General features: G+C 40.2%; 1 protein-coding gene across 3 annotated transcripts; it reads right to left on the bottom strand.

Moving 5' to 3' along the window:
* Positions 1-25,784, bottom strand: BLOC1S6 (biogenesis of lysosomal organelles complex 1 subunit 6). Of its 3 annotated transcripts, none has more exons than XR_009500842.1 (7): positions 25,604-25,784; positions 20,193-20,334; positions 15,812-15,899; positions 13,129-13,215; positions 12,206-12,402; positions 1,945-1,995; positions 1-993 (listed from the first exon to the last, which is right to left on the bottom strand). XR_009500842.1 is itself a non-coding variant. In XM_059913368.1 (5 exons), the coding sequence occupies exons 1-5, from the start codon at positions 25,683-25,685 to the stop codon at positions 12,283-12,285; spliced, it is 519 nt and encodes a 172-aa protein (XP_059769351.1). In that variant the 5' UTR covers positions 25,686-25,784; the 3' UTR covers positions 9,643-12,282. The 3 variants fall into 3 exon arrangements, 1 of the variants encoding a protein (XP_059769351.1); XR_009500841.1 differs by lacking the exon at positions 1-993 and adding an exon at positions 1,295-1,422; XM_059913368.1 differs by lacking the exons at positions 1-993; positions 1,945-1,995 and having other exon boundaries at positions 9,643-12,402.

Consider the following 25,784-nt stretch of genomic DNA (forward strand, 5'->3'; position numbering starts at 1 on the left):
AGTATTGAGTCTAATATAAGAATATTAGACCTCATTTCTCAAAGATGGGAGTAATCGGAAATGTACAAAGCTAACTATTTACAGTACAGACAGATATACTGCACTGCAAAGTGCCCCTTAGACATAAAATTGAACCTGAGAGTGGAACTCATATTCCCAAGAGATGAAGCAAGAAGTGGGGGAGGTCTCAATGTATCCTCCAGGGCAAATAAATGCTTGTGGGTGTTCCTTTTGCCTCAAGATCAAGAGCTGGTGTGTAGGAGGGGCTCCCTGTCAGCTGAGGGCTGGCGCCCTGTCAGCATCGGTTCCTTCAAGATGCTTCTTCCCAAACCTGCCTTCGTGCCAGCAGTGAGTCCCATCATTACCAGTTTCTGTTCCTTTGGTACTTTGTGTCATGGTTACTTATTACTCCCTTTAATAAAGTTATGCATAATGCGACAAACTGCGTCTCTCCATGATAAACATAAAGCCACTGAGGGCAGGAACTGTGTCTTCTACATCTTCTTGTCCCCAGGACTTAGCAGTGTCTTTTTCCCAATAACAGTGTGTTGGGTTCCACGGAATGGTTCCCAGGTAGGAGTATAAGTGTCAAAAGAAGCTAAAACAGCCTGCCTCAAAGGGCTGTTAAAGGCCCAGTAAACTTGTGACTCGCATTTGATAAGTACCTGGAGAATAGTAGTCAACGAACAACTCAGGAGTTGCGGAGAGTATTAGGATCTAAGGCCTTCCTGACCACTGGAGCAGGTAGCAAATCTTCTACTAGTTCATCTATCTCTTTTCTATGCACGTTTGAACACCACAGGAAAAGTCCATCTGTAAGGGAGCAGCGGGAGGCTCTCAAGTTGCGCAGCTGAGGTTCTGGGCAGCAAGCATTTCCCTGGAGGGGCTGGGAACCATGTCTCCTGTCCCCGCCATCAGCCCTTGTGTCCTATAGATCTGCTTCTCCACGCAGGTGCAGGGAGCGGCTCCTCGTGGGCCTGTGGGGCTTCCCTCCTGAGGGGCAACTCAGAAGAGGGAGAAACTGGGTAAATTACTGTCCCCTGAGATCACTAGAGTTGATCCCAAGGCCACATTTTTACTCATCGTCTCCCCTTTCCCCCCCTCCCCTATCCATTCTACATCCCCTTTACCCTCAGCTCTGATGTAGGCAGGTCCTGGTGGCTTACCTGGTGGTGTGACCCAAACCTTTATTCCTGAGGGGTCTGAACACTTGATAATCAAACCCTCCTCAGGCTGGGTTGCTGCATGTGTCTATTCACAGTTATAACGGAGCAAAGGAGTCCAGGAGATGCCCACCTGAACCACCTGAGTCTCACACATATTCCTCTTCGCTCCCCTTGTGTAAAAGCAGCCTTCCTCCTCCCGATGACCAGGGTCAGTTACGCCTGCTACCATAGCAACTCCTCTCTTGCCTGCTGGTCCCTGGACACAGAAAGTTCAAAGTGCCCTTTGAACTTTTTACCCCATAGCAGCAGCTTTACCATATAGTTCAATGTGCCCTTTATCGTGCCCCTGTCAAGAGTGTGTTCTCTTTGGGGGCCAGAAACTCCAACCATGCAGAGCCCAAAGTTGCAGGGAAAGGAAGCACAAAATCCCGCAGTGGGTCATTAGGAATGACAGTAAACAAGGCCATCCCTGCTTCCACCGCTTGGTTTCCAGACCCTTATAGCCTTCCTACTGAGGACACAGCACCATATAGAGGTCTCCAATCTAATAAAGACAACTTGTTCTGAATGACGGCACTCCATCCTTTCAGAGTGCTTTCTCAGAGCTGGCGCTTCAGTTGTGAGTCGAGAAGGCCCTCCCAATCCATTGGGCCGGTTACCTCTGAGTGGTGCAATACACAACACAATCAGAGGACCCCTGGTCATGACCCTCTCCCACACCCCCTCCATTTGAAAGTATATCCCCTGGTTGGATGCTCTGCTATAGGAGATTCCATACCTGTGGATCAGGCATTCCTTAAGCCTCCAGACAGAAATGCTGGTTGAGGCTCTGTAGGCAGGAAAAACAGACAATATTCATTAACAGTTTGCCTCGGGGTTACGTTAACTCTCCCACCTCCTATCATATTATAGTCTGAGAACACTGGACCTCTTAAATATCCAAGAGAACATCACACTGATCCATTACACTGATGACTTCCTTGATTGGACAGGACATGCAAGAAGAGGCTAGAATGCTACAGTCAGTAAGATGCTTATGCTTCAGAGGATGGGAAATAAACCCTATGGAGAGTCAGAAACAGGCCATTTCAATGACGTTTTTAGAAGTCTACTGGTCAAGGGTATTCTGGGATAGCCCTTTCTAAAGCAGAAGACAAATTGCTACATCTTACAACCATGTCACAAAGAAGGAAGCACATTGTCTTACAGACCTCTTTGTGTTCCCCAGGGATATTTCTCTGGCCCACATACTGAGTGACACAGCGTTGAGCGGGGCTGGAGCAGGAAAGGGTGTTGCAACAGGTACAAGCCCAGTGCAGGTAGCCCTGCCAGCTGACCCCCACGGTGTTGGAGGGGTCAGTGGTGGGAAAAGATACAGTGTGGCCACTACATGGATCTGTGGATCCAGTGGGCCCACTGTAAGCTGGACTTTATCCAGGACCTCACTTTTCACCTGGTCCTCCTAGGCCCCCAATCCAACAGGAGGGCCAGGATGCTCCTTTGGGTCTCTAGGTATCAGTGTCAGCTCAGAACCTTTGTCCAATAGTCCTAGTGTACAGTCACCCAAATAAATGGCCATAGGTAGATTCTTTTGAGGAAAGACTGGAGGAATCGCCACAGTATATACTTGCCACAGTGTTGCAGGGTCCCTTCTCCAGCCACTTCTTCAGTCATTGGGTTCCAGATCTGAAAACTGACTCAAGTCTGAGAACTGAGCAAGAGATCATGACTTTTCCTTAAAGTGACTGCTCTCAGCCTCTCGCTCCAATTTTGTTTTTGTTTTTTTTGTTTTTGGTTTTGGGTTTTTTTTGGGGGGGGGGGCGCACCACATGGCTTGTGGAATCTCAGTTCCCCAACCAGGGATTGAACCTAGGCCACAGCAGTGAAAGCACCAAATCCTAACCAGTAGACCACCAGGGAACTCCCGTGTTTTGGGGCTTTTTTTTAATAGATAAAAGATCAGCAAACATGGCCCCAAGGGCCAAATCCAGAGAACCACCTGTACTTGTAAACAAAGTTTTATTGAAGGACAGCTACATACATTTGTTTACATATTATTTATGGCTGCTTGTGTGCTATAACAGCTGAGTGGAGCAGCTGTGACACAGACCATGTGACCTTCAAAGCCTAAAATATTTACTCTCTGGCCCTTTACCTAAAAAGTTTGCTGACCCTGTTATAGATGCTAAGCAGCAGCCTTGTCAACTGTCTGCCTATTTTGCCCCTAGGTGCAAAATCGACACCGAGTCCCATTAGCCATCTCCACAACCCCCTGCTGGCAAAGCCCACTGACTGCCCTCCAAACTTGCCTTTTGCTGAGTTAGGTAATTATGGCCTCCTGACTTCTGGCAGGTTAAGTGCCACCTCTTGGCCTCTATGAACCCCGTAGATGCTAACAAGCTCAATTTGTAACCGTCTGTCCTTCCATCATCCCTAGCCTCCAGAACTTCTTAAGTGATGTGGGTGCCCCTCTCATCAGTACATTTTGATGGCTTGGTGACTGGTGTTTCCTCTCATGGGATGCATCCTCTGGTGGGTCTTTTGGCTTACATAATAGAGCCCTTCCAGCATGTCCACTTTCCTCAGCCTCTTTATTCCTTCCTGGACTGTCTGAAGGAGAGAAGGAGAGGTTGGGGAGAAGCATCCTAAACTGCTAAGCAGAATTTCATCAAAGCCAATGGGGAGTCCCTGAGCCAAAGCTGACATCATAGAAGACCCATGTCTCCCGGGGAGCAGACCATTGGCTGGAGGCAGCCTGGAGAAAGCGTGCCTCAGTACAAATGCAGGGGGGTCTCAGAGCACTGTGGCCAGAGCCCTTGGTCAGCTATGGTCCCTCTAGTTAGAGGTGTGTGAGACATAGTCTCACGGTGACGACAGGAGCACAGGATGAAGATTAGGGTGGGTGTGTCAAAGCCTGATTTACATGCCAGTCTGCATCCTTAATAACAGGTCTAACTTCTAAGAGGGCACAAGCTGCTGCTCAGAACGACACCTCTCTTGGGAAAGGAGGGTGAATCAGTAGAATAAGAGGCTCCAGGATGGACTGCAGAGAGGCAAGGTGTCTCATGTGTGCCTCTCCTCCTCTCTCCTCGCCATTATTCTTTCAATCCAGACAGGAAAGGTACATCTGCCCTCATTCAGAAGCCATCTCTTCCCAGCTCCCTCATTGTGCAAGGATAAATTCACGGACCTTAGGATTCTTCTGAGGCCCAGGCTGTGAGGTAGTTAAAGGCTACAAAAATCTCATCTGAGATGAGGGCTTTTGTCTGGATGCTGCCACTGCACCAAGCAGATGGACTGGTGAAGCAACAGCCCATAAGCCAACACTCCTTGAGAGCCATGGGACACAAGGTGTCTCATATTGTTAATGCCGGAAGAGTCTTAGGGATCACCTCCTGTCTGCATGTTTACCCCTGAGGGAAACTGAACTGCTCAGGGGCCTCCAGTGAGGAAATCTGGCTTCTCCTCCTGTGTTCTTCCCCCAAAGCCATACAAGTGCAGAAAGAGATGGAGCTGAGTGGTCAGCTGAAAACCCAGAAATGCAGGCCGAGCAAGGCAACATCCATGATAGCTTTCTCGAGGCGGTGGTGGTGGTGAAGGTCTCAAAACAGCTGTAATGGGAATGTCCTGGCCCTTCTGGAGTCGCTCACTTCTCCCGGCAGCTTTGCCCTTCTTCCGTCTACTCCAGCAGTAGGTAGCATCTCAAGGGAAGGCTCCTGAGCCGCATCTCACCCAGGTGCAGTCTCACTGTTGCTTGTTTCTATTGCAGAAATGTGGAGCTTCAGAGTCAATCTAAAATTAAAACAGCCTTGCAGGAAAATCAAAGAAGAGTTCTGTGCATTCTTCCTACTAGGCTCTCTCCTAACAGGGAAACACATGCTTCCTCCACTTCTTCCAATATTATCAGACTGGATTAAACGAATTAGCAGATGGTTCGTCCACATAATTCCCTATCATTGGTATAGCTTTAGAGAAAGATTTAAAGTAAAACTCCCAAACCTATTTCTATCTCTGGTCCTAGGGTCTCTAGCCCAAGAAAATTCCCCAGCAACGTGGTAGTTTTGGGTTTCTCCCAGAATCAAATTCAGCTCCACCACTTGCAGCTGTGTGATCTGGGCAGTTACTCAGACTCAATGTGTCTCAGCTGTCCTCATCTGTAAAATGTCCTCATCTATAAAATGCTGATAAGGATATGGTGTTAGGGTGGTAACTCCTAAAGTTGCTGTTATGAGGTGATGTGTATAAAGCACCTGGCATATAACAGGTGCTCAACAGAGCTATAGGGCTCTGAACTTTAGGCTTGGGAATGAGCTGGAAGTAGATGTGGGATAAGAAATCCAGCCAGAGATGAGAACACTCTAAGAAACTGGATAAAACAGGAGAAAAACCGCAGCAAGCAATGAGAGTAAGTGTTTGGCTGGCTGCAGCACTGCTCCTACCGGGGTGCTGGTCAGTGCGCTGGTCAGTGTTATCTTCTTCCTTGAACTCCTGGATTAGCAGGCGTGGAAACACATAATCTCCTAAATAGCATCCTTATTATTAAATTAGATAGTGCACACTAAAACACTTTGAAAGATATAACATGCTAGGGAAACTAAAAGACAATGACAATGCTAGATGCCTAACGTTGCAATAAATAAAGAATTGTTAAGGTTATCTCATAAATAAGGGGAGTAGGGGACGGGAGGGTGGTACTGTGGAAAACAGGAATCTTAGCCCAGTAATTAAATCCCATAGGGACCTAAGAAAAGCCCAGCACCCAGGTCACACAGAGCCTTATACAGGAAAATAGCTCGGGATCCCAGATATTTTGAGGGGTCTATGACCTTGTCCCCTTTCAGAAGTAGAAATTCATGGATTCCCTACTCCTCCCCACATAACACTCAGCTGTTCTGTCTGCTTCTGTGTGTCTTCTCATTTCTCCTTCAATTACTAAAGGGCTGATTCTCTCCGAGTATTCTAATACATATTCCCAAGACAGTAACCGACTAGGCCAATGAGATACTCTATGTCCCCATCTAGGCAGAGTTTTTCCTGCTAGGCTAATTTTTCCACCACTGAGCCCATGGGTTGGCTGCCCTTGGGCCAGGTGTTCACCCCAGATCCTATCAGCAAAGGCCCAATGGGGACAGTCAGGCGAATAAAAGCACAGAACTCCTGAGACCTTTGCCCACAGCAAGATCTTTGGCCTGGAATGCTTTTCTTAGAACAGTATTCTGAGCATGGTGGATGATGATAGATGATTGGAGAAGGGCGGGGGGAGGGGGGGGACCCTCAAGCCTAACATCAAACTAAAAGATTCAAAAAGTTAGAAAAATGTAGTTTTAAACCTGATGTTTCACAGATCACTTTCAAACATCTCACTGTTTAAACAAAAGTTCAGACCATACAGAAAACCCTGACTTACCAAAAACACTATAGTTGAAAACGCTTAGGCCAAACTTCATCAAACTAGTTGAGACAATACAGAATTTGTAGACTAGGGGAGCAGAGTACCACAAGATGGCAGCATTGTCCCTCTGTGCTTCATCAGGTTTTAATTTTAAGATGTGCTCATCTGTTGAGCCTGATCTAAAACTGCCCACCTCTTCCTAGAAGCCATTTTTAAGAAAACTGAACAGCCCCTAGTTAATAGAGAAGGTATAAAGCTACAACTGATGTAGCATCTATTTTTCTACAGTCCCGTATACATATTATCTCTGAGCTCGTTTTATTCCCAAGATCTTGGGACTTGCTATCATTTTTTTTTTCTTTTTAGTCTAATTGAGTATGTAATCAGGGATGGAAGCAGTGGCTCAGATTATCCAAGGATTACAGACTCCCAAGACATGTTTCAATTTCAGGAACTTAATCTTTTTATTGTAATAGTCCCTATTTGGCATTTATGTAATCCAGGTTTTTATTATAGCTATTTTTAATATCTGTTTATTTCTCTTACTAGATTCAATTCAGTCTCAATCATGATGGCTAATTTTATGTGACAACTTGGCTAGACCATGGTACCTAGATATTTGGACAAATATCAGGCAAATATCAGTCTAGATGTTGCTGTGAAGGCATTTTTTGGATGAGACTAACATTTAAATCAGCAGACTTTAAGATTACCCTCCATAATGTGAGTGGACCTCAACCAATGAGTTGAAAGTCTTAAGAGAAAAAGACTAAGAAAATTCCCCCTGAGAAAGAGTGAATTCTGCCTCCATACTGCCTTTGAACTCAAGCTGCAACATCAACTCTTCCCTGCGTCCCCAGCCTGCTCGCCTGCCCTGCAGATTTTGCAATTGCCAGCTCCCACGATCATATAAGCCATTTCCTTAAAATAAATATCTCGATCTCTACCTCTACCTCTCTCTCTCTCTCTCTCTCTCTCTCTACACACACAGACACACACACACACAGAGATTCATTCTGTTTCTCTAGAGAACCCTGATGAATAACTATAGGCCAGGCACTACTGCACCATGGAACAGAAATGACTACGAAATATCCTCGATCTTGAGAGACATGTGAACACGTAACAATACTGTAAATGCTAAGGCAAATATATTAAGTACTATAGAACACAAGAAAAAAATTTCTTTGGGAAGTGGTTTGAAAAACCATAAAGAGACATTTGAGTTGCAAAGAACGAATAGGTGTCTAACAGGAAGATATTAAAGAACCAAGGATCCTAGTGGAAATCCTGTGAACAAAAACAAGCATGCACAAAGGGGCAAAATAAGCACCATCCCCCATGTGAATATGTGACTTCAAGATACCATGATATAACACCCAACATTTCTTGAGCTCTTCCTATTTTTTTACGGGCCTTTATATGGATATCACACAACCTCATAACCTTATGAAGCCAGAAACACTTATCCCAACTTTACAGTTTAGGAAACTGAAAGGTACACAGGGTTTAAGCAAGTCCAAGGCCCTAAATCAAGCAGGAATATAAACCACAGCAGTCTGACTTCAGGTCCACAATCCTAACCACTATATTATGAAGGTTCTATATTCTTTAAAATTTAAAGGTTTATGATCAAAGCAGAGGCCAGGAAACTTCAGGTCTATATACATGTGTTTATTTCTTAGTATTTATTCTCTTGTACTAAGTGTTCAATATACTTTTTGACTCTCTTTTCCAAAGTCCTAATAAACGTCAAACCTGGAATAGGAGTGAGCAGCACCCATACGCGCTTATCCAAATTTGAGCACGACAGGCCTCCTGAAGCACTTTAGGAATATACATCATCTAAACCAGAACCAACTGCAGGCTACAACCTTTTCTTCAGTTTACGACGAAGTGACAGTAGGGGGCGACCTCATCTTAAAACAGGCGGATATTATTAATTTATTATTCTTCACAAGCCTATAAGCCTCCTTTATTCAAGGTATACAAAAGACACATCACCTTTCCCTTCTACCTCGGACGTGGCCTTTCCTTTTCTTTTTCTCTATTACCATCCCCAATCCACCCCAAATTTCACCGATCTTCTCTTTGACTGCCCTTCCTTCACACTGTATTTCTTTGGAATTTCTGCTTTAAGTGGTTTTTAAACTAGTCATTAGAACCATCACCCTTGACTACTCCCCTTTACTCTCTTAATGGCTTTGAAAATAAACCTAGTTTCACCCAAATGTTAACCTGAAGACTAGATGGCACCTGGCCTCATACATGCAAGCAGAGCTAAAACAGTGTGAATAAGCTATCAATAGAACAAATCTTAAATATCTGATTCATCTGTACAAGCATAATATCTGAACAAATATGTAAAATAGGAACTATCTTGATCCAAAAGGAAAGCCTAGAAACTAAGTAACTTTTAAAAATATGTGCACAGTGAGGTCTGAAGGTTTAATGATTAAGAATCATTGCTTTAGGGACTTCCCTGGTGGCGCAGTGGTTAAGAATCCGCCTGCCAATGCAGGGGACACGGGTTCAAGCCCTGGTCCGGGAAGATCCCACATGCTGCAGGGCATCTGGGCCCATGCACCACAGCTACTGAGCCTGCGCTCTAGAGCCCGGGAGCCACAACTACTGAAGCCCACGTGCCTAGAGCCCGTGCTCCACAACAAGAGAAGCCACCGCAATGAGAAGCCCAAACACCGCAACAAAGAGTAGCCCCTGCTCGCCACAACTAGAGAAAAGCCCGTGCGTAGTAACAAAGACCTAACACAGCCAAAAATAAAATAAATAAAATATAAATAAATTAAAAAAACAAAAGTAGTAGCTATATTCTTATTCTCAAATAGTGAAGAACTTTATGAAGTTGGGTTATTTCAGGCAGAATCTTCTCATAACACTTTCTATCACCTTTCCGAAAAGGATTTCATGAGCCGACCAGTCATTTTGTGACACAACCTACAGAGAACATTAAGAGGAAGATGACAGGAGAGGAAAGCAAAGGAAAGGAATGTCTGAAGTAAAGTACATAAAGGGAAGTATACCGTGCTGTGTGCACACCAGTGCTTGATAAATGATACTGGGTAATTCATAGACCTTTCTTTTCTTTATTAAATGTGTAAAAAGGAGTCCTCATTTTACAAACTCAAAATCAGACAAGTATATGAGGGTATATAATTGGCATATTTATAAACTGTATCCACCCAAAAATTCACTGCGGACACAATCCATACCATATTCAACGTCTGCATATTTACATGATACCTCCTACAAAGTAAATAGAAAATTAACTCCCATCACTTTAGTTCAGTCCATATATGATATAGTTTCAAAACAAAGGCAATTTTTTTCAACCAAAACACCATAGGTAATTTTTTTCAGCTCAAGTACCAATTCATAATTTTGTGCAAAAATACAGCAAGACTAATTATAAGGGTTCTGTTCAGTTTTAGTCAGTAAGATATGCTTGTACGCTACTGAAATACAGCTAAAGTTTTAGATTTTAATTGCCAAAGTAACAGTACTTCTGATTTACAGTTGACCTAAAAATAGTGGATCCTAATATATATTCTTGACATTTTAAAAAATCTTCAAAATGTAAATAATACATTTCTAAAAGTACATGTGCCTTGCCATTCATTCAATAAACATGATTTATTTAAGTACAGGTCACAAAAGTTCAATTAACCAGAATTCTATACCTATTTCCGGCCTGCTATTTATTTCAGTCTTAAATCTGACTTTATATCAAAAGCAGCAGTTTAAGAATTTATTTCATAAGATTAATCCCAAGAGTTACTGGGTAGCTTTCAAACTATTTCACTCCTTATAAATATAAATCACTAGACAGTCTAGACCAGTGGTTCCTTGCATTGGACTTATCTGGGGGGGCTCTTTAAAATGTGCATGGGCCCTACCTAAGAACTAATGAGTAAAAATCTTCAAGAGTATATTTTTTTAAAGTTTCCAGGTGCTAATATGCAGCCCAGTGTGGAAACCTCTGACCTAGATCACTAGACCAGCGGTTCTCAACTTATAAGGTACATCAGAATCACTTGAGGAAACTTTTTGAAAAGGAAAAAAAGAGAAAAACAAACAGATTTGCTTCAGTAGATTGAGAGTGGTGTCCAGGAACCAGCATTTTAAACAATCATTGCGGCTGGCCACCACAAATCACTCTAAGAAACAATGCACAGCCTCTGTCAGGTTATAAACGAGCACATTCAGCAGTTTAGGTGACACTGTCCTGCCAGTGCTAACGATCCTGCCCTAGGAGTTTTAGCCAGTGTTTGAGGGCAACACATAGCCTTTAAAAATAAAATATATTTACACTCTTAAACATAAGGTCAAAACCAAGTGAATTGTGAGATCATAATTCATTCACTAAAGAAGGGAAAGGTTTTCAAACAAATTTTTTAAACCTTTAAACAGACCAGTTCTTAGCACTCGACGTAAATCTAATGCCTTCTCCATCATTGGTTAGCCTGATATGTGATCAGAGGTAGTGAGTGATTCCAGCTTACCAAATGTAACGTAGATTATAAAAGATACACATTCTAATCATAATCTGTAATCTAATCTGTACAGTCTCTTATGTAATAGAGATTGGACATCATGGATATTAAATACTACTAAAACAGTGAATAATACACTCTCAATTTAAAACAATGAAACTTCATAATATTTCCCTCACATAATAAATTTCTACATGTAATATTGGGGGAGGGGGGATCTAGAAAACACTAAAGGTATCATGCTGCCTCTTTTGTGAAGAAGCTATAATGGGTAGTTGGTATGTATCATTCTACTTTAAGAATTTTTTTTAAAAGCACAGAAAAAGTAACCACATGTAAGACCACACAGCAAATCAGAGGATAGCTAGAACTAGCAGTGAGACTTTCCACTTGGAAAGTTGGGTCCATTATCTTATCAGCCTGACAACTGTACCTCACAGTGTGTGATGACTGTTACTAAGAATTATAAATATTTAAACACATTTGAGTGTGTGAAAGCTACACCACCCCCGCCAAACTTTAGGAATAGATATAATCTACTTTGAACCCAGAAGCAGAATAAGGAAAAAACAGCAACAACAAAGCTAGGAAGCAGATATAGTATATGGTTAGTGGAATCTACACGGCATCTTGCTCACCTATGCTATGTCTAAGATGCTACTATTTCCTGTGTACACACTTTTCTATCATGTTCTTCACAAAGGCTTATACCACCTCTTTTCCAGTGGCATATGTGATTAAACAGCTGGCAATTCTTCTTAACCAAACAATGAAAAGGCAACTGCCAAAACCCAGCGCTGTATTGCCAGAAAGGCAATTCATTTCATAAAATAAGAAACTGAAACTTTTAAATCCACACTTATTAAGAAGCTAAACAATTCATACTAATTTTTAACCACTTACAGTCTAGACTATTAAAACAAACCATTTTCCAGTTTATAAATGACTTAACGCCAAAATAATGAATTTTAAAAAGCAAAACAAAGTTGAAAAATTACATATAAAATATCCAAACCACGTGATATTATGTCTTCTACTTAGGAAAAAAAGCTTCTTGAATGGCTGAAATGAAAATAGAGAGACAGCACTCGTGGGAAAAGGATTTCAAAACATAACACAATGGTATAAGGCACTACCTTAACTTCAGTCTACACTGGGTCATCTCAAATCCAGAACATGAACAGGGGAAGGAAGGACACAAACATCCAACTTCTCACGTCCTTTTAGCTGGTTTGGCAGTTAACTGCTTTTCTCTTTCAAATTCCTTCTCTCGTTGCTGCTCCCTTTCCAGCTCTTCTTTTTGCCTCTTCTGCTGCAGTTTAAGTGCTCTTTTCTAAGTCAAAAAAATTTAAAAACCAAGAGAGCAAAAGGCTTATAGGTTATGGCCTAATTTAAAAGTAGTAGTGTTTTTAGAGAACAAACTAGTGGTTTATGGGGGAGTGCAATATAGGGGTGGGGGAGTGCAATATAGGGGTGGGGGAGTGGGAGGTTCAAACTACTGGGTGTAAGACAGGCTCAAGGATGTACTGTACAACATGGGGAATATAGCCAATATTTTGTAATAACTGTAACTGGAAAGTAACCTTTATATTAAATTAAAAATAAAAAATTTTAAACAATTTTAAGTAATAGTGCTTTGATTTAAGGTAATCAATACATAATAATAAATTTCATGTTTAAATTTCTTCAGGGTAACTTTTTTTTATTGAAGTATAGTTGCTGTATAGTATAAGTTACAGGTGTACAATATAGTGATTCACAATTTTTAAATGTTCTGGGTAATTTAAGGTCTCCTTGATAAAAAAATTCTGTTACTCAAAACTCTTATTAAATGAGAAATACAGTGACATATTCAGAGAATGTGAGCCCACCAGCCCAGCTATTAGTAGAAAAGCCCGGAGTGGGGTTAATAAGAATGTGTTTTAAAAGAAAACAATGTACCATGAATTAAGTATCCTATTGTATATGAATATATAAGAAGTCAGAAAATGAATACTGAAGGAAAACAGACAATTAAACCTCTACTTCTATAAAGACTGTGAAAGAATTTTCGACTCACTTTTAACTTTGATGTCTTTTCATGAAGCATCAGCATCTCTTTTCTTATATTCACCAACTTGGCATGATAGTGTTTAGCTTCAGTGAACTTAAGATGGAAAAGTAAATTTAAAAGTCAATTTAAAACAGACTGAAATATCAAAATGGGTAAATAAATCAATACCTAAATTACAGTTCATTCTGCCTAAATTTGTCAAAATTTTTTAAGATCTAATTATCTCCATATTTTAATTCCAAGATTCAAATTTAATTTAAACCACTAGTAGGCTTTTGAGAATACTTGATTCAGTTCAGATTGATTAAAAGTTACTAAACATAAAATAGACATTTATATTCTGTAAGATAACATTTTGCCTTAAAAACATGCAATATAATTGGGAGATTGGGATTGACATATATACACTGATACGTATAAAACAGATAACTAATAAGAACCTGCTGTATAAAAAAAATAAATAAAATAAAACTCAAAAACTCAAAAAAATAAAAACCATGCAATATAATTCTAAAATTTTAGTAAGACTATCCAACAATGCTATCAGTTTCATTTAAGAAAAGTAAAACACTCTCTACTGCCTTTACAAGGGAGAGACTGAGCCAGGGTACACAGGACAGTTTAAGTGAAGTGTCTGCCCATCAGGAAAAACCAAGCTGTGGCCAGAGAGCCCTGAGAAGGCTGTGGACAAGTCGGATCATATTCTTTGGGCTTCTGAAGTCAGACCAAGGAGAACAATCTCTGTAAGGACACTTTTCTTCCCAAGGAGTGATAAGTATAGACTTTCCATCTGAGCCAGAGATGGACGAGAAGGAAAAAAAAACACCTCATTCTCAGGAAGGAAGGTAACAGAAAGAGAAGATCAGGTAAAAAAAAGGAAAGAGGGGCTTCCCTGGTGGCGCAGTGGTTGAGAATCTGCCTGCCAACGCAGGGGACACGGGTTCGAGCCCTGGTCTGGGAAGATCCCACATGCCGCGGAGCAACTAGGCCCGTGAGCCACAACTACTGAGCCTGCGCGTCTGGAGCCTGTGCTCCGCAACGAGAGGCCACGATAGTGAGAGGCCCGCGCACCGCAATGAAGAGTGGCCCCCACTTGCCACAATTAGAGAAAGCCCTCGCACAGAAACGAAGACCCAACACAGCCATAAATAAGTAAATAAATAAATAAAAATTAAAAAAAAAAAAAAGAATATCCTTAAAAAAAAAAAAAAAAAAGGAAAGAGGTGTCAGTACAGAGATTAGCAGCCTTAATGTAGCTACAAGTAAAGTCAGAGTCTGATGAGCTCTAGAGCTTACAGACCCTCTTTCTCTCTCTCTGGGCTTCTATTTTTCAGTTCCTGAATGACAGTCAAAACCACTCTTGGGGGGCTTCCCTGGTGGCGCAGTGGTTAAGAATCCGCCTGCCAATGCAGGGGACACCAGTTCGAGCCCTGGTCCAGGAAGATCCCACATGCCGTGGAGCAACTAAGCCCATGCGCCACAACTACTGAGCTTGTGCTCTAGAGCCCGCAAGCCACAACTACTGAGCCTGAGTGCTGCAACTAGTGAAGCCCGCGTGCCTAGAGCCCGTGCTCCGCAACAAGAGGAGCCACCACAATGAGAAGCCTGCGCACCGCAATGAAAAGTAGCCCCAGCTTGCCGCAACTAGAGAAAGCCCACGCACAGGAACAAAGACCTAACACAGACAAAAATAAAAAAATAAAATTAAAAAAACAAACAAACAAACAAAAAAACACCACTTATGGGCTGAGAGAAGGAAGAAGAGCAAGACTTAGTTTCTGCCCTTTCAGATGGAAGCGACAGTATTACATATGCTTGGTTCATTCATTCAACAAATATGTAGTTCTGCTGCAACATGAACTCAATGGAGAAGACAAAGACCACCTCCTTCACAAATCAAGAACTACTGAGTAGAAGACTTTGTATTTACTACCACAGGCCTCTGCCTAATACTAGAGAAGGTGGACTTGGTTTTTGATTGTTATAAAAGGAAAACATTAATAAGCCACATTTTTCCAATGAAAAGTCCATTCTTTGACGTATATATGAAAGTCCACAAAATCATGCAAATGAAGCTATTTCTAATGTTCCGGGTAAAGAGAAAGGTAACCACAAGTTCCTTATTTCTGTTAATTCTCCATTTCCTAAAATAAAGAGTATTAGTTCCTCTCATCAAAAAGCTATAAAGTTTCTGATGAAATTCAACTACTGTCACTTACATTGAAAGATATAAAGGGGACGTAAAGGACCCTCAAACAGTCTGTTTCAGCATTAATTTGTTATGGCATTATGAAAATGCCATACAATTAAATAAATGCTAATTTTAAAAACCATGTACTTGATAAAGAGAGATGTGCTTTCCTTAAGGGGAAAAATAGTACCTCCAAAGTTCCTTACTTTTACTTCTCTTTTATTAGTCTTTAATTATGAGCAGATCTATTCCAGACTTTCATATATAAGCTCAATTTCCTATCACAAGTTCAACATTTGAAAGCTAACAATTCAAGACAGTAGAAGGTCTAATAAAGTAAATCAAGGTTTCCTGTTAAACAACAAATTCTAAACTTTAAAAATTAGAGGAAAACATACGTAGGTATCTCAAACATACATAAGTACAAAGTTGGGAGGATAAACCTAGTTATTTCTAAAACAAGATGTCATTAAGCTATGTCAACTAAATCATACTTACCAAAGCATTAATATCCAACATAGAATGACATTCTTTAAATTTTGAAATCTCTTGTTCCAGTGTGTCTAATAATACAACTTGGTTCTGTCTGAAACAAAAGCACACAGCCAAAATAAACTTTACATACTTTAAGTGATGGTTCATTAAAAGCAATCACATTCATCTTGGTTAATGTTAAAAGTAGAAATTAAGTTGGAAATTTATTGACTCTCCAAGGCTTATTTAGTTTATCATAATCTTTTTCAAAATAATATTCCAAAGCCAAAATAATATTCCAATATTCTGATAATTAAATACATCTTTTATTCTTGCCTCAATTTCAGATTTGAATAACATCAAACCATTTTAAATTATTTTATTACTTATTTCTAACAACTCTCTGTATTAGCCCCAAAAAAGTTTTTTTTATACTATCTTGCCCAAGAAACTTGATGTTTTATATATATTAAAATTGTAACATTACCATAAAGGAAGAGGAGCAGTGACTTTTTAGATTAGAGTTGGAAAAAAAGCAGTATCAAGGGATAATAATCAGTTGGTGTGATCTTGGAAATTTAGTTTCTCTGGACCTAAATTTCTTCATTTACAAAGTAAGAAGGTCAGACCAAGTAATTTCTAAGACTCCTCAATAAAATCTGATTCAAAACTTTCTATTGAGGAAGAGAAGCCAACTTCTCTGATATTCTTCTCCAGATCAACCAATGCTAGGATCACAGGAATAAGTGACACTGTGGGGGGTCACTTAATTAAATATTTTAAAGAATACTATAGACAAAGAAAAATATGATATGATGTGCTTGCAGAAGTATGCTAAACAGAGAACAACAATGAAAAAAAGAAATAGCAATGAAGAGACTGAAGGGCAGTTAAAACATCTCCACCACCCAGCACTGAGTATGGCATATCCTACAGGTCGTAAGTGTCCCTTCAGCTCTGACTGGAGACCACAGAAGGTGAAACCAGAATGGATGAGAGGAGAACCCAGCAAGCCAATGATCCAAGACAAGCAGGACAGCAAAAACAGGCTGTTACAACTGGAAAACAATAAAAAATAAACAAAACCAAAAGTCGGTTCTTCCAAAATATTGATAAAATTGATAAACTTCTAGCTAGACTAACAAAGAAAAAGAGGAGATACAAATTACTAACATAATTTATGGAAGAGGGGTCATCACTACTTATCTCATGGACATTAAAAGGATAATAAAGGAATACTACAGGTAGCTCTATGCTCACCAATTTGATAACTTAGATGGAAATGACTAACTCCTTGAAAGACACAAACTACCAAAACTCACACAAGGAGAAACATAATCTAAGTAAGCCTATATCTATAAGTAGTAACCTTCCAGAAATCAAAGTACCAGGAACAGATGGCTTCATGGCGATTTCTACCAAACATTTAAGGAAGAAATTATACCAATTCTCCACAATCTCTTTCAGAAAACAGAAGTAAAGGGAGCACTTCCTAACTCATTCTATGAGGCCAGCATTATCCTAAAATCAAAACCAGATAAAGACATTATAAGAGGGACTTCCCTGGTGGCACAGTGGTTAAGAATCCACCTGCCAATGCATGGGACACGGGTTTGAGCCCTGGTCCGGGAAGATCCCACATACCACGGAGCAACTGGGCCCGTGCGCCACAACTACTGAGCCTGTGCTCTAGAGCCCATGAGCCACAACTACTGAAGCCCGTGTGCCTAGAACCCATGCTCCGCAACAAAGAAAAGCCACCGCAAGGAGAAGCCCACACACCACAACAAAGAGCAGCCCCTGCTCACTGCAAGGAGAGAAAGCCCGTGAGCATCAACGAAGACCCAACACAGCCAAAAATAAATAAATAAATAAGTTTATTTTTTTAAAAAAAGACATTACAAGAAAGGAAAACTATAGATCATTATCTTTCAAGAACATAGATGCAAAACTCCTCCACAAAATATCAACAAATCAAATCCAACAATGTATAAAAAGAATTATACACCACAACCAAGTGGGATTTATTCCAAGTATGCAAAGCTGGTTCAACATTTGAAAATCAATCAATGTAACCCACAACATCAACTGGTTAAAGAAGAAAAATCGTATATGGTCTTATCAGCAGATGAAGAAAAAGCATTTGATGAAGTCCAACACCATTCATGATTAAAAACACTCTCATCAAACTAGGAGGAGAGAGGAACTTCCCCAACTTGATAAAGAATATCTTTTAAAAAATCGTACAGCTAATACTGCACTTGTGGTAAGAAACTAGATGCTTTCCTCCTAAAGATCTGGAGCAAGGAAAGGATGTCCGCTCTTACTACTCCTATTCAACATTTTACTGGAAGTCCTAGCTAATGCAACAAGACAAGAAAAGGAAATAAAAGGTATACAGATTAGAAAGGAAGAAATAAAACTGTCTTTGTTCACAGATAACATGATTGCCTATGTGGAAAATCCCAAAGAATCAACAACAACAAAAACCCAGGAACGAATATGTGAATATAGCAAAGTTTCAGGATACAAGGTTAATATACAAAAGTCAGTTGCTTTCCTATATACCAGCAATGAACAATCAGAATTTTTAAAAATACCATTTACAATAACCCCTGTCAGATGAAATAATCTGGTATAGACCTAACAAAATATGTATAGGATCTACATGCAAAAACTATTAAACTCAAATGAAAGAAATAAGAGAGATCTAAGTAATGAAGAGATATTCCAAGTACATGGAATAAAAAACTCAATAGTGCTAAGATATCAATTCTTCCCAACTTGATCTATAGGTTCAATACAATCTCAATTTAAATCCCAGAAAGTTATTTTGTAGATATCAACAAACTGATTCTAAAATTCACATGGAAAGGCAAAGACCTATAATAACCAAGACATACTGAAGAAGAACAAAGTTGGAAGACGTACATTACCAAATTTCAAGACTTACAGAAACTACAGAAATCAAGACAGCAGGATATTGGTGAAAGAACAGATACATTGATCAATGAGACAGTGTAGAAAGCTCTTAACTAGACCCATATATTTCTCTTTGTTCTTTCTCTGAAGTTTGCTTATCTTTCCTTAACACTCAAGAAGTTTAATAACTGCTTATTCATCATATTCAGCTGTTATAAACAGTAGTTGATTTTACTATCATCATCATCATCACTGTCTAGACGCCTAGGAAGATAAATGGGGTTATTGAAACACTAAATTTTAGCCAATGTCCTCATCAATTAAACTTTCCAATTAAACCTTGATTCCTAACTTCCTATAAATAAAGTGTTACCAGATACGTTTTGTTTGCAGAGTTTCTTACCTTCCTTCAGTCTATCATATATCATCCAAACTCACCCACAAAATCTTTGACTTTTCTGCCACAAGGATTGGCTGGTGTTAAAATACAAGACATACCACACACCGGGGAATAAAAAAAATCTTACTTGGAACTAGCAGAAAACTAAGAATGTTACCAGCTCCCTTAACTACAGTAGGGTACCACATGTAGTAGAACACAGTACCACTTTTATATTCATTTATCATCTTCAAACCCAAGGATTATAACATTAGTTACTAATATTTTAAAAATGGACATAGTTGTTGATTATTCCTCTCCTTTTGCCCTAATAAAGGCCTCTGAGATCAGTTTTCAAAGAGTAAGTCTTAGAGCAGCAGTGGTTCATAGCCAGTTTAAAGGTGACCACCACAAAAAAGAAATAATAGGCCAGCTTGGGCAATCCAGAGAGGTCCTGACCCAAAAGGAAGAAGAAGCTCAGACTGCTGTTTCTGGGTGACAGCTGATAAAATCAGAGTGTATATTTTTGCATATTGATTACACTTTATGGATTACATTCTTCCTTATCCTGTTCCTCTCTTAGCTTATTCTCCAATCCTTTATTTAGCTAGTAGAGTTATAAACTAAGAATGAAATGGGTCATCTCCAAAAAAGATAATTAGGGATTTCTGGCAACTCATGTGAACCAGCAATTGAAAACAAATGTGACTCCTATGGAGGCAATTTTGCAGCTCTACTCAGAAACAGGTGTATACCCATTTGCAACATCCCCAAGAGGCGATTCTTTCCTAAAATAGTGGAGAGACACCAAAACTAATCAAAGAGTCTAGATAAGATTTACGGGTACTTCTCAGAAGAGACCAAACACTCTAGGAGCATTCATTTCACTTTTTACATTTAGATTACTGTGTAATCTAAATTACACGTATACTATGTAATTTAGATTACTCCACTCCCATTTGCTAACACAAAAGATACAGAAATACTCCATTGTATTAAATGTTACAAAATATTATCCCTAATACAGTATATACTTTACTTATACAGTAAATTATGACTATGCCAGAGAAGAAATGCGTGCATCTATGGTCTTTTTCAGCTCACGTGAGTTCCTGGAGAGCTTGTTTTGATCTCTGCAGATCTGGCAAGTAGTGAGAAAGCAAGCCTTCTGCCAGTTGCTCCACAGCTTTGTCTTCTATGGTCAAGTCTTCTATTAACCCTTCATCTGGAGAAGTGTCACTTAAACCTGTCCCCAAGCAAAAAATCAAACTTAGGAAGCTTTTAAATTGACACAGGGGTAAGAAAGTAGCAGGGAGGGAGGAAAGGAGGCTGGCAGTGGAGTTCAGAGCACACACACAGGATACTATAGGTATCCTTTTTTTTTTTTTTTAACTTTTACTTCCTGAGCATCCTCTAAAAATCGAGTTATGAGCACTCAAAAAATATTTTTAAGCTACTAGTACAACGTAAAGTCTAGCTGAAAAGAACATTAACACACGCAAAATTCCATATGTGTATGTATTTTTCAGGGAAGTGGATTTAGTTTTCAATGAATTATTAAAGGAGTCTGAGGCCTAAAAGGAAGGAACAGTTACGGAATGGAAGCAAGAAATTCTTCTTTCCAAAAGCTTGCAGAATTTTTTTTTAATTAATTAATTTATTTTTGGGTGTGTTAAGTCTTTGTTGCTGTGCGTGGGCTTTATTTAGTTGCGGCAAGCGGGAGCTACTCTTCGTTGCGTTGCACAGGCCTCTCACTGCGGTGGCCTCTCCCGCTGCGGAGGACGGGCTCCGGGCTCACGGGCTTCAGTCATTGTGGCTCGTAGGCTCCAGAGCGCAGCCTCAGTAGCTGTGGCGCAGGGGCCTAGTTGCTCCGCAGCATGTGGTATCTTCCCGGACCAGGGCTCAAACCCGTGTCCCCTGCATTGGCAGGCAGACTCGTAACTACTGCGCCACCAGGGAAGCCCCTAGGGATTATATATTTTTTAAATGCAGGGACTTCCCTGGCAGTCCAGTGGTTAAGACTTCGCCTTCCAATGCAGGGGGTGCAGGTTTGATCCCTGGTCAGGGAGCTAAGATCCCACATGCCTCGCGGCCAAAAAACCAAAAGGTAAAACAGAAACAATATTGTAACAAATTCAATACAGACTTTTAAAAAATGGTCCACATTAAAAAAAAAAAAACTTAAAAAAAAATTCTTTTTAATAAATACAATACCTAAAAATATTTTTTTTTCAATTCTATGGAAGTAATATGGGTCAACATTTATTTTGCATAGAGCTTGATATATTATTTACAGGTAAAGGGAGGGTCATTTGTTAGCAGGAAAGAAATTTTCTAAGAATTTCTCCTCTCTTGAGATTCAGAACCTTAATTTACCATAGAAAATAGTGTATAATAATTGTCTTCTGTGTAAATCTAGATTTGATGCCAGGAACTATTTTATTCCTACCTTTCCTTTGAATAATAAGTGTAAGCATTGTGCCAGGCCTTCAAAAATGTCTAACATGAATACCCATCAATCACTACTCCTACCAAGAAAAGTACAAAACAATTTCTAAACAGGGTTCAATGAATGGTTTGTAAGATTTTAGAATCACTGGTTTAGAATTAAAAAAAAAAAAAAAGTGAAATGGCCACATTACTAAAATGGTACTCCAAAAGCATTTTTAAACTAATATTAAACTCTGAAACACCTCTCTTTAATCATAATCTGGTAATAATCCATAACATCAAATTAGATCATTATACAGAATACGTTCATCACAATACATTGCTTATAGCTCATTTCCAAGTATAGTTTTTACCACAGATTTAAATTTTGGCAAGATTGAGGAAAACAACATGCTGTCATATTCAAAATTAGCTTTTAGAGATCAAAATAAATTAGTATGGTTTTTATTTGGATCCTGAGAAACATAAACAAACTTTGGAATTCTCTAGATTGCAAGGCAATATTCAAACAAGTAAGAGCTAACTAGAAACTGAAGCACTCCACAAGTGAAAGAAAAATATAACGGGAAAAGTGAAGCATTTACAGATATTGCCATTGATGTTCCATCAGATGGGAAGTGAATAAAATATATCATTAATGTTATATTATATATTATATATATTATATTTTATTATGATTAATGTCATTGCTAAAGGCTTGATTACAATAACAGTGCAAACAGCAGCAACTCTCTTTAAAAAATATAGAAGGGCTTCCCTGGTGGCGCAGTGGTTAAGAATCCACCAATGTAGGGGACACGGGTTCGAGCCCTGGTCCAAGAAGATACCACACGCCGCGGAGCAACTAAGCCCAGACACCACAACTACTGAACCTGCGCTCTGGAGCCCGCAAGCCACAACTACTGAGCCCGCGCGCCTAGGGCCCATGCTCCACAACAAAGAAAAGCCACCGCAATGAGAAGCCCACGCACCGCAACAAACAGTAGCCCCCGCTCACCGCAACTACAGAAAGCCCACACGCAGCAACGAAGACTTGACACAGCCAAAAATAAATTTAAAAAATAAATAAATTTTTAAAAAAAAATATATATATATACATAGAAAACATAAGTATTACAGATAAACAGAAACAACCAAATAACGATATTTCAACTTTAAGGAATAACAACCAATACACCTTCCTTAAACTATATATACATTTTAACTCACACACACAGCAACCCCCTTACCCTGCCCCAGTTTTCTGGTTAAATTATTGGAAGAGTCGAAGTTACTCATGTTTTTACACACATTTATTCACTAAGTTCAAGGTATTTTATTGTGGGAGACAAGAAACATTTGCTGCACATACATTTTATGTACTAGTTTTTGAGGTTACAACAATAAATTAGGCAAGTCCCCTTCCCTGAAAAAGCTCAATACAGAGGAATCAGAGAACGTGAGAAGTGCCATAGATTAGAGAAAGATCACTTTCACCAGGGATATCAGGGAATAATTCCTAAAGGAGGTGTGGGCATCTGAGGTGAAGCTTGAAGAATGGATAGAATTTTCATTCCTTTCTTTTTTCTTTTTAAGTGTTACTCACTGTAAAAACTTAAAATACACAAGAAGAGGGTATAACCTGAAAAGTAAAAATACTCCTCACTACCTTACTCCACAGAGAGTCACTCTGGAGTTTCTTACATAGCCTTCAAGAAATTGTCTTTGCATACACATGGTTAAACCCTGTTTCTATCACAAATGAAATCTTGCTTATACTGTTCTACAAGTTTTCTCATAAATATATATCTCAGATATGGTCAACATGTTTGAATCTACTCCATTCTTTTTAACAGAATTCTACCACATTTTGTTTAACCAGTTCCCTATTGTTATGGACTAAATGTGTCCTTCCCCCAAAATTCATATGTTGAAGCCCTAACCTCCAATGTAATGGTATCTGGAGGTGGGGGTCTTTGGGAAATAATTAAGTTTAGATGAGGTCTGAGTGTAGGGTCCCCATGATGGGATTATTGACCTTAAAAGAAGAGGAAGAGAGACCAGAACTCTCTCCTTCCACCATGTGAGGACACAGTGGAAGGCAGCCATCTGCAAGATCAGAAGAGGGTCCTCACCAGGAACATAGTTTGCCCACACCTAGACCTTGGGCTTCACAGCCTCCAGAACTTCAAGGAATAAATGTCTGTTGTTTAAGCCACCAGCCTATGTTATTTTATTATAGCAGCCCGAGTAGACTAAGACAAAGAAAATAAGACACCTATTCCGCTTTTTGCTTTTTCAAACAATGTTGCAGTGAGCTTCCTTGCTTGTCTTTGCATATTCATGTCACTGTTTCTATAGAATAAATTCTTATAAATAGATTAATGGAACAAGGTGTTTATGCATTTTTTAATAGACATTGCAAAACTGCTTTCCTAAGAGATGTCACCAATTTACACTTCCATCAGCAACCTATGAGGGCTACTATTTACAAACGGGTAAGAATTCTAAGGCAGGAGAGGAAGAGATGCAATATGGTAAAGGAAGCAGCATGAAGAAAGGTGGGAATATAGGATGGCTCTGGAAAGACAGGTTAGTTTGGGGTGTCTGGAGCATGAGACATATGCAGTAGTGAGCTCTAAGGCCATGTGGCCAGCCTATGAGGACCCTTGAATGCGAAGATAATGTGTTTGGCCCTTAGTTTAGTAAGGAGCCGTTTAAGGTTTCCAAGCAAGGAAATGACATGATGGGAGCTTTATCTTGGGGCAGTGATGTGACAGTGGGATAGATGGAATGAAGAATAAGAGACTGGAGGTGGACTAGCCTTACAACTGTTGTTGTAAAGGTGAAAATACAAAGAGGAGATGGAAATTGTACAGTAGAATCCCCTGAGCTAAACAGAGGTAGGAGGCAAGTGGGAGGAAAGAGTCAAGAGTAATGTCAAACACTGATGTGTATAAAATTGATGACTGATTAAAAAAAAAAAATAGAAGATCGATAATTTCATCAAACTGAGAGAGTAATTGGGACAACTTTAGGATGCTGTGGTGTTTTGTTTCTTGATCTGGATAATAATATTCATCAAGTTATACCCTTTGATTTGTGAATCTAGATTATACCTCAATAAAATAATTTATTCTTGAAAAAAAAAGAGTAATGTTAAAGTTTCAAGTGATAGTGACTTGGCACCATTAATAGGATCAGACATCTACTTTTATTTATGTACATGCTGTGTGTGAGATTAGTGCAAAATAACCATGTCAGAGTACCCAGCAAGCAGATGGAGGAGCAAGCAGAGAGAGACCCAACCTGCACTTATATACAAGGAAGTGATATTTATAGATGCAACTTAGGAAGGTGTGAAGAGAGGGAGGTCACTGAGGAAAAGCACCACCAAGAAAGGGCTGAGAGCACTATTTTGGGGTAACCCCTATATTTCTGGAACAGGAAGTACAAGTAAAGGTACATCCAAAGTCCTGAAGCCTTTCTCACCTAGGGTTCCTCATCTGAACCACAGAACACAGAAACTGCTTTGAGTGACTATCTTCTCAATTCTCCCTAGCATAGTACAAACATAGTATCATTATGGATGCAGAGCAAGTCGATTCATTACATTCAATAGATACTCTAGGCCATTAGGGTTTAAATCTCTCCTCGAACTCGGGTTGAGAAAGACTGCTGGAAGAAGGACGCAGTAAGGTCAAAAAGCAAGATAATCATTTCATGAGTGAGTGTGCAATAATACTGGATACATCAATTCTCTGAATTACAAACCAATCATCCTTCTGGTAAATTCATCCTCAACCACTAACGTGTAACAAATAGCCAACAGTGTGCTGGAGTCAATACACAAACTCAGAATGGCTTCACCATCAACCCCCACCAACAGCACCCCAAACACCGCTTCCCCCCAGATCTCGTTTCCTGCCTCCTCCTCTGGCCAGGAGGGTCGGCAAGGTTCCCTAGCTCCGCGCTGGGGCCAGAGCCTCGGGTCGGCAGCTGCCGAAAGCATCTTATTCCCGCGGGGCGGCCCGGAGACCCACCCACTCGGGTCCCGCCCGCCCGCCCCGCCCCACAGCACGTACCCGGCGTCGGGCCCCCGGCCTCCAGGCCGTCGGGTGGCCCTGCCAGGACCCCGTCCAGGGAAGGCGGCCCAGGGACACTCATGTCCCTCCCGCTGGGAACAGGGAAGGGGCAGTAGTACAGACTGTCAGGTACAGTGAGGAAGCACCGAACGCGTACAGATCCCACCGGGTCAGAAGCGAC

The sequence above is a fragment of the Balaenoptera ricei genome, chromosome 2 (assembly GCF_028023285.1).
Source record: "Balaenoptera ricei isolate mBalRic1 chromosome 2, mBalRic1.hap2, whole genome shotgun sequence".
In the NCBI taxonomy this organism is placed as follows: Eukaryota; Metazoa; Chordata; class Mammalia; order Artiodactyla; family Balaenopteridae; genus Balaenoptera; species Balaenoptera ricei.

What these genes read in the sequence shown, in the direction of transcription:
- BLOC1S6 (XM_059913368.1), bottom strand. Translation starts at nt 25,685, where the DNA reads ATGAGTGTCCCTGGGCCGCCTTCCCTGGACGGGGTCCTGGCAGGGCCA. An exon ending in GGCCGGGGGCCCGACGCCGG is followed by an intron (nt 20,335 to 25,603) that starts GTACGTGCTGTG and finishes GCTTGGGGACAG; the next exon opens with GTTTAAGTGACACTTCTCCA. An exon ending in TGTTGGATATTAATGCTTTG is followed by an intron (nt 13,216 to 15,811) that starts GTAAGTATGATT and finishes TTCCATCTTAAG; the next exon opens with TTCACTGAAGCTAAACACTA.